Source organism: Myodes glareolus, chromosome 3 (genome assembly GCF_982192425.1).
Source record: "Myodes glareolus chromosome 3, mMyoGla1.1, whole genome shotgun sequence".
In the NCBI taxonomy this organism is placed as follows: domain Eukaryota; kingdom Metazoa; phylum Chordata; class Mammalia; order Rodentia; family Cricetidae; genus Myodes; species Myodes glareolus.
Window position 1 is genome coordinate 21,630,328 of NC_142028.1, and position 12,863 is coordinate 21,643,190.

A 12,863-nucleotide genomic window follows, 5' to 3' on the forward strand; every position below is an offset into this window, starting at 1 on the left:
ACATAGGCCAAACAATTAATCTAATCATGTCAACTTGATGGGGAGTGTAATTAAACACTGTAAGATATCAATCTATGTATCAGTCATAGTATGTATCAGCTTTCTTTCGAATTTACAGCCTCAAAAAAAGGATCTAGAGGCGAAAAATGGGAAATCACTCCAACGTGGTTTTCATTTCCTGCTTTGGGCATTGGCTAGACTACTTATGCTGAACTCCATAAGTCTCAGCAAAGAGCTGTTTCAGGGTTAGTTAAGAGATCCTCATCCTGGAAGTTACTTGGAAAGAGCATTCAAGTGCTCTGCCTACGGAAACCCTACAAAACAATGAAATATCACTCTCATCCAGAGAATCTAGATGAAGATGGATATACTCAATTAGACTTCAGGACTCGAGACATCCACAAAAGACCCAAGGGATCGGAGAAAGGTATTCATTTTCTTTCTGCCTATAGAAGCTTCATTTTTATCAGCAGAAGTGGAGATGTGGAGAAACTCTGGATTTGAAGGTTTTCCTATTGATACACAGACCCAGATACACACACACACACACACACACACACACACACACACACACTCTGATACACTGATAACGCAGTTTTTAAGATTGCTGGAAGTCATCAGAAGATCCTTTGCATGATCATCAAACTGCTTTTTCTGGAAACTACTCAACAGTGTCCACAGATTGCTTTGGATTTGTGGCAGGAAACAGGACTACTCTATTCTACAGTCACAGAGGCTTCATCGGTGGGAAGTGGGGCTGGTAACATGAGTGAGAAACAAAGACAAAGGAATTTTAGTGAGTTGCTTGTTGCTTGTCTCATAGTAAGTTGTAAGGGGGCCAGGAAACTCAAAATAGTACAAATGAACCTGCACAATTTTACAACATATAGTGCCAAAGAGGTGGGGGATAAAATCGTAGGGGATTGCATGGCAAATAAAAAATAAATACATCTTTGATTAAATCCAAAGAGTAGCCAGGAGTCACAGAGTTTTAAATCACAAATCTGATATACTTTTATGGGAAGAAACTAATTTGAATTTTTAAAAACTAGTTGTTGGTATATCAGTGATGAAAATCTTATGCTAGATGAAAATGTTCCATTAGCAGGAGGATAGATCTTAAAATGGGAACACTACAAGCTATAAGGATGCTAAAGGATCTCTCTCCTCACAGGGTGGGTGCTTTACTCTCTTTCTGGGTCTCCTATTGGGCATCTCTGTGACTTGAGCTACTGCTGTTGGTGTAATAAGCGTAATACAAAATCAGTTCACTGTTGTCATTAAGGAAGAAGTGACTCACAGATTCTGACATCACAATTTGCTTTCTTCTGCTTTTGGGTATTCACATTATGCAATTATTTTCCTCTTATAACCACTTGCACAATTCCTTTCTTGTGCAATTTGCTTAGAAGATGGTAAAAAAAATTGGGTAATGAAAGCGGCCAGGCTTATGTACTTGTGCTGTGCAAACTATGAAGTGCTCACAATTGCTGAAAAAGGTGTTTCTGTGCATTTTTACATAACTTACTTCCAACAATAGTATTTTTAGTTGTTATTGATCCAATTTCACAAATGAAAATAAAAAAATTAAAAAAAAGGGGATGGAGAAAATAATTTCTCCAAACAGTGCACCAAATAAATGAAAAAGAAAAACTACCCTAATAATTGGTTCTGTTTCTCCTATAGAAAGCTGTTCACTCAATGAACAAGTAGAATTTCAGGGAATGAATAATGTCCAGATCTACAGAGTAGCATATGAACCTGCGATCCAGGAGTATACAGATGGCAAGGCATAGTCACAGAGCTTTAAATCCCACAAGTGACATACTTTTATGGGAAAAGATTAATTTGAATTTTTAAAAACTAACTGCTGGTATATCAGTGATGGAAAACATATGCTAGATGAAAATGTCCCATTAGCAGGAGATAGATCTTAAAATGGAAACAGTATAAAATATACAGGATGCTAATGGATGATAACACAGCTGAAGCAATTGAAGAAAGAGATATCCTGAAACTGGGGGACAATGGAGACTCACACTACAAGACAAGACTCTCAAGAGACTAGACTACACTAGCTGATGATTCCTTTAGCACTGTCCCCATTCCAGTGTGCTGAGCAATTAAAGGGCTCTACGGACTTTCCTTATTTTCTTTCTCATCTCTCTGCCTTTTAGGAAGCCAGGCTTCATCTCCTCCTTGGCGGCCTATTGTGGTGGCTTTGGGAATCCTGTGCTTGGTTGCAGTAGTGGTTGCTTCAGTCCTGGGTGTCCTAGGTGAGTATGGATGAGGGAGATTAACGACAGTCACAGACAATTAATCTGTATATTATTCCCATTGAGTTCCTGCTATTAATTTCCATTTCACATATAGGGGACTGGAGAGACTAGAAGACTGACTATTCCATTGTTATAAATTAGTGGTGGTGTCATGAGCAGAAATGTAGACAATCTGCTTAATAAAACATATGCCCTTAGCTATATTGCTACTATCCCACATGAATAGCTTAATTTTTTAAAGAGAAATTTAAAGAATAAGTCAATGAAGGGGAACTTGCAGAGCTAGAGAAAGAAACAAAATATGCTGTTATCTTCCCTAGGACATAGTTATATTAAAAGGGTTGTGTATAATGTTGTGAGCCTTGTGATATATGGAAATTATCTTACAAATGACCTTTAAGAAAAACTTCTTGACTTTACCAAGTATTGCCCGAGGCACTTAAAAAAGTACTAAGCAGTTATTTTGTGAAGGATGAATAGATTTCTTTAGGTTTCTATATCTCATGAATCCTGTGTCAATACAGTTGTTTGATACCTTTCAAGAGTTTTCATCACTCATAATTAGTCAAATGCTTATTAAGTACAAAAAATCTATGTATTACATGCTGGGTAATTCTCAAAGAGCTTTATAGTAGAAAGAAAAGGAATATTACTGTCATTGAATTATTATTATTTCAAATCTTTTATAATTCCAGTTAGATCTATGTCATTTCCTTCTTGCTACCTGCTGCATAGAAGTTACTAATTTCTTTCTCTATAATTGATCAGTCATCTATGAATCAACCATCAGACTCATTTTTTATCAGCAACATATCAGTAACATTGATTTATCCTTAATCATAGATAACCCCTATGAGCTTTCATAAAATTTGACTGCTGGAATTTCAGTTTTCAAACACAGCAGAATGACTTTCTTTTTTCTGTTACTATTATTGTTCGTGAAATATGAAGCATTTTGGAGATTCAATTCAGGGAGAAATGCAGAGGAGAAAGAAAACTTCCCGTCAAGAAATAAGGAGAACCACAAACCCACAAAATCATCTTTAGATGAGAAGGTGGCTCCCTCCAAGGCATCCCAGACTACAGGCAAGGCCTGAACTAATGGAGCAATGGAATCCTGGATTCCAGAGGTTCATTTCCTGGTGCTGAGGCATGGGGGTGGGGAAGATGTTTACATCCAATAACAGTTTATTCAAAGCAAACATGTTGAACAAATACTGTTCCTTAGCATAACACATATCCTGTCAGATCCCTGATATCACAAGTCCACAGCTCTTGCAAAAAAGGATCAGTAACTGTTTTTGTCTCTGGCTGTGTGTCGAAACCCACTGGATATAATATGATTTTGTGCAAAGGAAGAGGCAGTGTTCAGTGCCTGTAGGGAACTGATATTTTTACAGTGATATTGTTATAATAAGATAGACATAAGGGAAAAAGAACGTCAGGGGAAAAGTGAGGAAGGGACACTGAAGACAAGAGTGTGAACACTAATAAAAAAATGCAGAAGAAATGGAGCTGATGCATACATCACTGAAAACTCTGGTTAAATGCATTCAATAATACCTTTGAATTGATTTTTCTAGCAATTTTTCTGTACTCTGCTTGTGTTTTTGATTGGATCATAATTGATCGACAATATTTTCCCTTGAATATTCCATCTCTGGACTTACCTACCCACCATTTTTAGCTAATAAAACATAAAAGCATCTTCGAAATATATATATAATTACATTTATGCCTCTCTGTAAGATGAATTGAGTGAACTGAAGCTGTTGCATACAGCAATTGATTTTGAATATGTTTGCTTTAGGGAGGAGCAGTAGAGAAAAAGAGTCTGGGACGAGATTTGAAGTAATGAAAGAGATAAGTTTAGTTGTCAACTTAAGCACAGTAATTACTCAATTGATTTTTAGATTAAAATTTTGTTATGTGTATGAGTGTTTTGCTTGCACATATGTCTGTGTACTACTTGAACTCCTGGTACCCTCAGTGTCCAGAAGACTGTGTTAGATCTCCTGGAACTAGAATTGTAAATGTTTGTGAACTGTTATGTGGGTGCTAGGAATCAAACTCAGGTTGTCTGGAAGAGCAGCCAGTACCGTTAACGACTGAATCAACTCTTCAGTCTCTAATTTCAATTTTTAATTAACAAAAGGATTTTCATAAATTTTGTAAAACTACAGTCTAATTTGAGTCAAAAATTAGATATGTGTTAATGACGTATATGTTGATGAAAACTCATTATTAGGTATTCGTGAAAATGCACTAAAAGAATTAGTTGGTACACAGTGGACTTCATGATATAATCTTTTCTTTCCAGGACATTTTTCTGGGCCTTGCCCCCATAACTGGGTCATACACGAGAAGAGCTGTTATCTATTTAAGATGTCACAAAAATCCTGGGCTGGAAGTAAGAGACATTGCTCCCAGTTAGGTGCTCATCTACTGAAGATAGACAACTTAAAAGAATTTGTAAGCACAAACTTTTGATATAACTACCTGTGGTCTATGTTCAGCAAAGCAAGAGAGATTCTTGGAAGATCAATGTTAATATCAATGTTCTATGTAATCACAGAATTATGCAGTAGGCATGGAAAGTACATAATACATTATTTTAATTTTAATTAATTGTTTTGAAAAGGGATCAAATTTTACTTTAAAATAAACAATATCAGGTCTTGCAAGGTAGCAGTTGCCACCAAAGTTGACCTGATTTTGATCCCCAGCCTGCATATAATGGAAGGGAAAAAACGACTTCCACAAATTGCCGCCTGACCTCCACATGAGCACTGTGGCATGCCACAAACACAATACACTAAACAAGTAAATGTAAATATATTAAAACAAATAATTTATAATAAATTTTATGGTTGCTTGAATATAGTAGTATGAGTTCTTAATTTTTATACATTTATACTTCAGTTTTCAAAGTTGAAGGACAGGTGAAAAAATTCACCACTTGTCATTTGAATTATCAAGAAAGAAATCAACAACGAAATTTATGAATTGTTTGTTCTTTGAAAAATACTAAGAAAGGCAAATAGGGGGGTTTTGTGGGGTTTTTTTGGTTGTTGTTGGTATGTTTTTTGTTTTTGAGACATGGTTTCCATCTTAGCCCAGACAGACCTGGAACCACTTTGTAGCCAATATTGACATCAATATTCTTTGTCCTTCTAAGTGACAAAGAAGTTTAAAAGCTAACACTCCTATACATAGTTGAAAAGAGAAACAACAGTTGTTAATAGTTGAACAGCATGTAGTAATAACAAATAACCTGAGAGTTGAGAGGCTTCCCTGTTAACAAGAAATTGTGTAGAAACAGAAGGACTTATCATACATGTTGTAGAAATAGGAAGACTTACCATGCATGTTGTAGAAATAGGAGGAATTATCATGCATGTTGTAGAAACAGGAGATGAATCATACATGTTGTAGAAACAGGAGGACATTCCATACGTGTTGTAAAATCAAGAGGATGTACAAGACATGTTGTAGATAGAAACGGGATGATTTACATGTGTGTTGTAGAAACAGGAGGATGTACCATGCATGTTGTATAAGCATATTTACCATCCAGAAGACTTTGATTCAGAAGATCTGTGAGAAGGGAACAATGGAAAGCATCCCACAACACAGTCCATCTATACACTCTATCTTCACCACTCCATTTTTATCAGCCTACAATGCTATACCAAATAACTTCAGTTCTTGTTAAAGTTAACAAAAGCAGGAATATAGGCAAGGAAGAGAATCATAGTAGAAATCCACGTCGCCTCTAATACAAATCTGTAATTGGCAAAGAATCATCTCATCTCTGTGACCAATTCAAGCCTTCAATGAAACCTGAATTACTTATTCATAAAATGTGCAGTGCAGTGCTGGGGGGATGCGATCTGTGGTAGAGTGCTTACGTGGTAATTTCCAGGCTCTGGGTCTCACTCCCAGCACTGTGTTTCTTGGCAAAGCTAGAATGAATTTATATTTGCAACTTGCACAAAAACTAATGGTCTATTTCCCATAAAACTTCCAAAGAGCTGGTCCTCATTTGATGTTGTGAGGTTTGTTGAATGGGGTGGAATATTGATATAATAAGCCTGTTTTTCCCCTTTGGTTTATAAAATTACTTATATGTATGTGTATATGTGTGTACAAATGTGTGTGATGTATATGTATGTGTGTAATATGTATATGTGCGTGCACATATGTGTTGTGTGCGTATATATGTGTACGTGTGTGTACTGAACCTACAGAGCTAGGCTCACATCCAGCTAGCCTCAGAATTCTCCTGTCCTCACCCCCAATAGTACAAGGGCTAAAGGCCTGCATGAATACATCTGGTTTTTAACATGGATACTGAGAACTGAAACCCAGGTTCTTGTGTGTTTTCAGCAAACACTCTTTCCCACTGAATGATTTCCTTAGCCCACATTCGTTATGAATATTATGAATATATTCTTGATGAGAAGATTGACAATGGCTTTAAAATAAGGAAGTACATCTCTCTGGACATTCAGCGATATACAAAGATTGAGGGCTGGAGAGATGACTCAGCAGTTAAGAGCATTGCCTGCTCTTCCAGAGGTCCTGAGTTCAATTCCCAGCAACCACATGGTGGCTCAGAACCATCTGTAATGAGGTCTGCTGCCCTCTTCTGGCCTACAGGCATACACGCAGACAGAATATTGTATACATAATAAATAAATAAATAATAAAATAAATATTTAAAAAAAGATTGACAGTCCTCTCTCGATTGCCATCTTACATTATATCCCTTTTAAAAAGGACTCATTTATCTCTAAATGCCTATAACATTGTCTTGGGTTCCTCCTGATGTGTGTGTATGCATTTTTGTTTTACTACAGGAGTTCATTGAAAGCCAAACATCTCCTCACCATATTAATTCATTTTGGATTGGCCTTTCCCGTAACCAGACTGAAGGGCCCTGGTTCTGGGAGGATGGCTCACCATTCATTCCCAACTCGTAAGTTTCTGTGTAGGCACATGGAAGTTTGCCATGCAATTAAGAACTTGCTCCTCTGGTCATACATGAGAAAAATGACAAGTTATAGTGGAGGTGGGGAGAAAGGGAGCTGGGAATGGAAAGAAAAGGTGGAGGCAGGATGTAGATGATGGTCTCTTGGTGCTGCTGACTCACGTCCAAGTGAGGAGAAGCGCTGCTGTTCACTGTAGCCTTGATTAAGAACATGCATGGGCTTTGAGGTCAGACCTCACTCTGAGGTAAAGACTAACCTACCCACCGGACATGTGACATTAGACAAATCTCCATACTTCTTTGAGTGCCACTTTCTTTATCCAAAATTGAGGATAGAAAGAGTAACTCTCTTAATTCAATTCAATTTAATTGATTTTTAAAAGATATTTTGATTTACTGATGCTTCCTTTTCTTTTTATCACTTCTTGGTTAATGTCAATTCTCATATTTTTTATCACCTTCCATCATATTTCTTTGTACCAAATTGAAGTCTCTCTCTAACTTCTTGTATTTGATACTCATCATCTCCAGTATTTCATTGTTTTGTGGTCATTCGATTCAAAATGCTTTCTGATTTTCATTGTAAATTGTTCTTTGATCAATGAGTTACTTAGAAATAAATTTCCCAATTTGCAAATATACCTGTGCTTCTAACATTCTTACTTGTCCGTTAGACTTCATACTTAGTTCCTCTGTGATCAGAGAACATACTTCACATGTTGCCAATTCCCTTTACCAATGCAGAGATTTGTATTGGGAATACCCATATGGGTCCTCCTATATTTCTCTGAGAATTTCACTTGACATTTTGAAACTATATTAATAGGCATATGTAGGCTTAAAATTGTTGTATCTTCCTATTAGATATCACCTCCCTTTTCTTCTTTCCTTCCTTTCTCCCTCCATCCCTCCCTCCTCTTTCTTCACTTCTTATGATATTGATTTTTCTTTTCACTTTTGTGTTATTTCTCATAATTTTTCCAGTTTCCCTGTTGCTATTTGGCACTTGTGACTTATTTTAAATTTGTTGTCTATAATTTAGCGTGGTTTTTTTGCAAATCAACTCTTGCCACCAATTTGCAACTCCTATTTTGCTTAGAATAATCTCAGTACTAATTATTACCTCCAGGAATCCACTTAGCACAGTTATTTTAAGATCTGTACCTGCTAACTCTGTGTGCATTTTATTTTTCTCCTGTGCTTCCTTCATGTTCGTTTCTTTCTTAAATACCTAATTGTGTTTGACAAGTGTTTATTAACATTGCATGTTGAACTCCTTAGGGGTTTCTATGTCAATCTGAATTTCACAGAGTAGCATTTAATTTGCTTACTGGTGAGAATGCAAAGCCCACTCCCCACCCCCAGTGTCACATCAGCAGTGCATAGCTACTCACTTCTACTTATGCAAGCCAAAGAAATTCATGAACAATTCACAGAACGTGCTTCTTCCTCGTTTGCAGTCTTTATTCATCTTGATTTGTTTTCCAACTATAAGCATGGAATTGGATGATTCTCTGCAAATTCACAAAATGGGCTTAACATTTTAAAATGTTACTACTTCTTAGATTCCAGCCTGGCAGTGACTTAATCTGTGCTCCCAAACTATCTGAATGTCAGGGAATTTTTTCAGAAAATTCTGATTAAAATTCTCCCTAAGGCCCGAGTCAAGGTGGTGGATCTTAACCTCCATTGTTTGCAGAGAAGAATTTCTCAGTCTACCAACCCCAGGGTCTAGAAGAAGCAGCTAGCAAAGGGAAATGGTATCAGGTGGTGACTTTTGCACTATGGCCCAATGAGATTTCTTGAGTGTGACTAATTGGCACGGCTCTTTATTTTAAGCACCTATTATGAGTAGCATTCCTTAGGGTAATATCATTTTCTTCCTTAATGATAGAGACAAGTCAATTACCATTTGAAGATAAATACAACCTAAATTAAAGATTCCTTTTCTAAGAATTTAGATGTCTCAGAAGTGCTTTTAGCAATATCCTTAAACTTTCTGACTCCATTAAAGGTTTTCCTGGGTCTCTGATTGTTTTAATTGCCTCATTATATTTTCTTTTAACAGGTTTCAAGTCAGAGATACAGCTTCCCAGGAAAGCTTACTGCACAATTGTGTATGGATTCATGGGTCAGAGGTCTACAACCAAATCTGTAATATTTCTGCATTCAGTATCTGTGAGAAGCAGCTATAAATTTAAGGATGGAGATGAAGAAGAGATAAGAATGTGAGAATGTAAGGATCACACACACACACACACACACGCACACACACACACTCACACCTTTAACCACCACCATCACCACCACCACCACCACCATCATCATCAACAACAACCACAACAGAACAAGAGAGACAAATATTGAAAATCAGAGTAAATAATAAAATACTATGAGATCTTGGTAAATTTTTCCTTCAGTTGAGAACTTGGATGAGGAAGCTAAGGCTTTTGTACTTGCCAGCTGCATAAAGAGGATAGTATTATCTTCCAGTTAGTAAGCCACAAGACATGGAGTGAGGCATCTAAGAAATACAGAGAATAAGTGAACACGAGGTTCTTAGACCCAAATGGAACAATCACAACAAACCCCCTATATCAATATCAGGAATATATCGATATCAGGGAATATTGCGGTGTGTGTGTTGGGGGGTGGGGGTTGCTGAAGACTGTAACAGCCAGAGGACAAGGAAGGATGCCTACTGCTAGTGTTTTCTAGACAGGACATGGAAGCTGTAGTCTCAAAATATCATTAATATCTATAAGACCTGTATGATGATAACTTCAGTTGATATGCCAACATAGATGTAGAAATTTCACAAGGCCCCATCTTCTACATAAAAGAACTAGCGATGATTAATGATGTGGAAAAAGGGGAAGAGCTCTTTCTAGGAACAAGCTTCCTGATGAGTTACTGAACCCAAAGAAGTCAACACTAAACACGTGTATAGACCAGTGACACTAAATGAACAAGTAGGCTATATACATATACCTACATGTATATATATACCCCCCACACACGTGTGCGTGTGTGTGTTACTCAAAATTGTTACTAGAGTGTACACTGTGTTTGTGTGATTTGCTCAATGTCTAGCAGTATATCAGACATGGGGAGAAGGTAAAATGTACTTCTAAATTGATAAGTAAAGAAATGAGGGAAGAAAATCTTTACTATAAATAGAGCTGTCATTTTCATCCACTTTATCATGATTAAACTGATCATCACCCAAAAGCAGAGAGCCTGACTTGTCCCTTCACTCCATAATCCAGAGAGATTGCCCACCATATCTCTGATAGCAGAACCTGGTGCAATGTGATATCATAGAGGGGCTGCACTTACAGGAAGCATTCTCCTTAAATATTTTATTTCGAAAGATAAATTGGATCTGATAGTGAATATTTTAAAAACATGCAATCAAGATTAGTGTCTTGGAGCACAGAACATGTTTTGTTTTTTTCATGACATACTATTTTGCAGTTAACAACTGATTCTTTAGTCATTTCCTTTCAAAAGGATGATTAGAATGTGAGCGTGTTTCCTGGTGTGATCTGTCTAGATAGCTTCTAAACATCTCCATTAACACTGCTCAGATTTCCAGTGGGGATTTCCAAGTTTTTTGCTGGGAACCCATTTGTAGTTTCCTCATGCTGATTCATTTGTGGTCAGAAATTGTGCTAGGTCCACTGAATTGTTCACTTGAAAATGATTGATTTTATGTAACTTTCACCTAGATTGCAAAACTGCTTATTCAAGCATAACCTGCCTACGTGTAGCAATCACTAACATAATTTGCCTTCTCCCCAAAAGGGTTAATTAGTTTGATACTAGGTAGGGAATATGTATACAAGATATTTCTACATTGAAGCATAAATTTGGATTCTTGAAGATTTTGAGGAATCTGAGGAAAACACATTTTTGTGAAGTTCGCACTCATCTTTTAACATTCAAATTTGAATTCTCAAAGTCTGAAAATACTGTAGAAGGGACAGAGATAAATCTGAAAAGGAACAGAGTTAAGTTTGAGAGAAGTGTGATTAATTGGCTCAAGTTGTTAGTTAAAGCACAAGATGGGATTTAGAGAAGACTTGAATGTTGTATATAATCACACATGAACTCATGTGTATATGTGTGTATGCTCACTTACCTATGCACACTTACAGACCAGAGATTGTCACTATCACCCACTATTACTCTTCACCATCTTCTTTGTTTGGCCGTGGTCTTACTGTCTCCTTATGCTGGCTGGCCAATCAGATCCCAGATTCACCTGTCTCTGAATCTGAGTTCCCAGATCTCACCCAGCTCTGGCATTGCAGATATGGGCCATTGTAAATGGTTCTATGTGAATTCCCATGCTTACACAGCATCTACTGAGCCACCTTCCCAGTCTAATGTGCAATTTTTTTAATTTTAGTTTTGTTTTGATTGTTGTTTTTTTCTGGACCTCTAGAATTAGACAGATAAGTTTATAAAAAAAAAGTCTGGATGCTGAAATCAAGATTTCATTACCGAGAACAGGCAGCTGGGAAATCCCCTAGTGTGTAGATAAAGAATCAAGTAGAACCAGAGCTATGGTAGAAAGCAAATTGCACAAGGTGGTCCAGGGTATACTATTACCTAGTATGCTGACAGTCTGTTTACATAAAAACTGCATATCAGTGTAAACATGAACAGAAAAGCATGTATTTGTATAAGGGACAGAGATGTGACAGCAACTGCTAGCTGTACTCAAGTCTGAAGGATGAATTCCAGACGGTTACATTTAAAGAAATATCTACTGAGGGAGTCCTGCAAGGCAAAGCTTTGCCTTGCAGAGCTGTTCCTAATCTTTAGTTCTATGTTCCTACAGTGCGTTTCAAGCTTAGCAGGGTAGGTTTGTTAAACTGCTGCAGTGGATGAGCTAGCCAGTGCAGTGCTGGGAGCTCACACTGGTGGTGACAGTGAGGGAAAGCTGGCAGACTGACCAATCCAGCTACCAGCCAAGGCCTAGAACCAGAACTATGAGTTGACCCACCCCAATATCCACCTCATCTATGAACTGCTGGAGCATGTGAGGTGGTTGGATCTGCAGGTCTAAAGTTGGAGAATCTCCATGACACAAGACAACAACAGAATATTCAAGAGGAGTCCCAACGAAGGCCCAGTCATGAGGGTGCGGAAGAAGCCAGAGGCCCTTGAACCAGACCAATGACTCATTGCAAAGAACACTTACAAGTAAAAATGTATGGACCAAAGGGTATAGTGTGTGACTCACTATGTCACACTACAGCTCTCATAATGGGACTTTTGTTTGTTTGTTTGGTTTTGGGTTTTTTGTTTGTTTGTTTTTGCCTTAAAATTTATTTGATTTGGGGGTGGGGAGGGAGGCTGCAAGGGCGGAGGATGGATATGAAGGCATGGGGAGATGAATAGGATCCAGATGGATGATGTGAAATCTACAAAGAATCTATATTTTTTTTTAAAAACTAATACAGTTATGTCAGGTCTCTACTAAAACCTCTCATTGATTTCTTAACATGTTTCAGAATAATAACAAAATATAATAGCAAAAAAGCTTTTTAAATTGTCTTTAAGATCTCATGTGCTCTAAG

General features: G+C 37.3%; 1 protein-coding gene across 2 annotated transcripts; it reads left to right on the forward strand.

Moving 5' to 3' along the window:
- The first annotated feature begins 198 nt into the window (after positions 1 to 198).
- Positions 199 to 12,835, forward strand: Clec7a (C-type lectin domain containing 7A). Of its 2 annotated transcripts, XM_048432324.3 has the most exons (6): positions 199 to 427; positions 2,178 to 2,276; positions 3,231 to 3,365; positions 4,600 to 4,751; positions 7,142 to 7,260; positions 9,341 to 12,835. In XM_048432324.3, the coding sequence occupies exons 1-6, from the start codon at positions 325 to 327 to the stop codon at positions 9,465 to 9,467; spliced, it is 735 nt and encodes a 244-aa protein (XP_048288281.3). In that variant the 5' UTR covers positions 199 to 324; the 3' UTR covers positions 9,468 to 12,835. The 2 variants fall into 2 exon arrangements, with proteins under 2 accessions (XP_048288281.3, XP_048288282.3); XM_048432325.3 differs by lacking the exon at positions 3,231 to 3,365 and having other exon boundaries at positions 201 to 427.
- Positions 12,836 to 12,863: the final 28 nt, after the last annotated feature.

What these genes read in the sequence shown, in the direction of transcription:
- Clec7a (XM_048432324.3), top strand. Translation starts at nt 325, where the DNA reads ATGAAATATCACTCTCATCCAGAGAATCTAGATGAAGATGGATATACT. An exon ending in ACCCAAGGGATCGGAGAAAG is followed by an intron (nt 428 to 2,177) that starts GTATTCATTTTC and finishes TCTGCCTTTTAG; the next exon opens with GAAGCCAGGCTTCATCTCCT. An exon ending in TCACCATTCATTCCCAACTC is followed by an intron (nt 7,261 to 9,340) that starts GTAAGTTTCTGT and finishes TTCTTTTAACAG; the next exon opens with GTTTCAAGTCAGAGATACAG.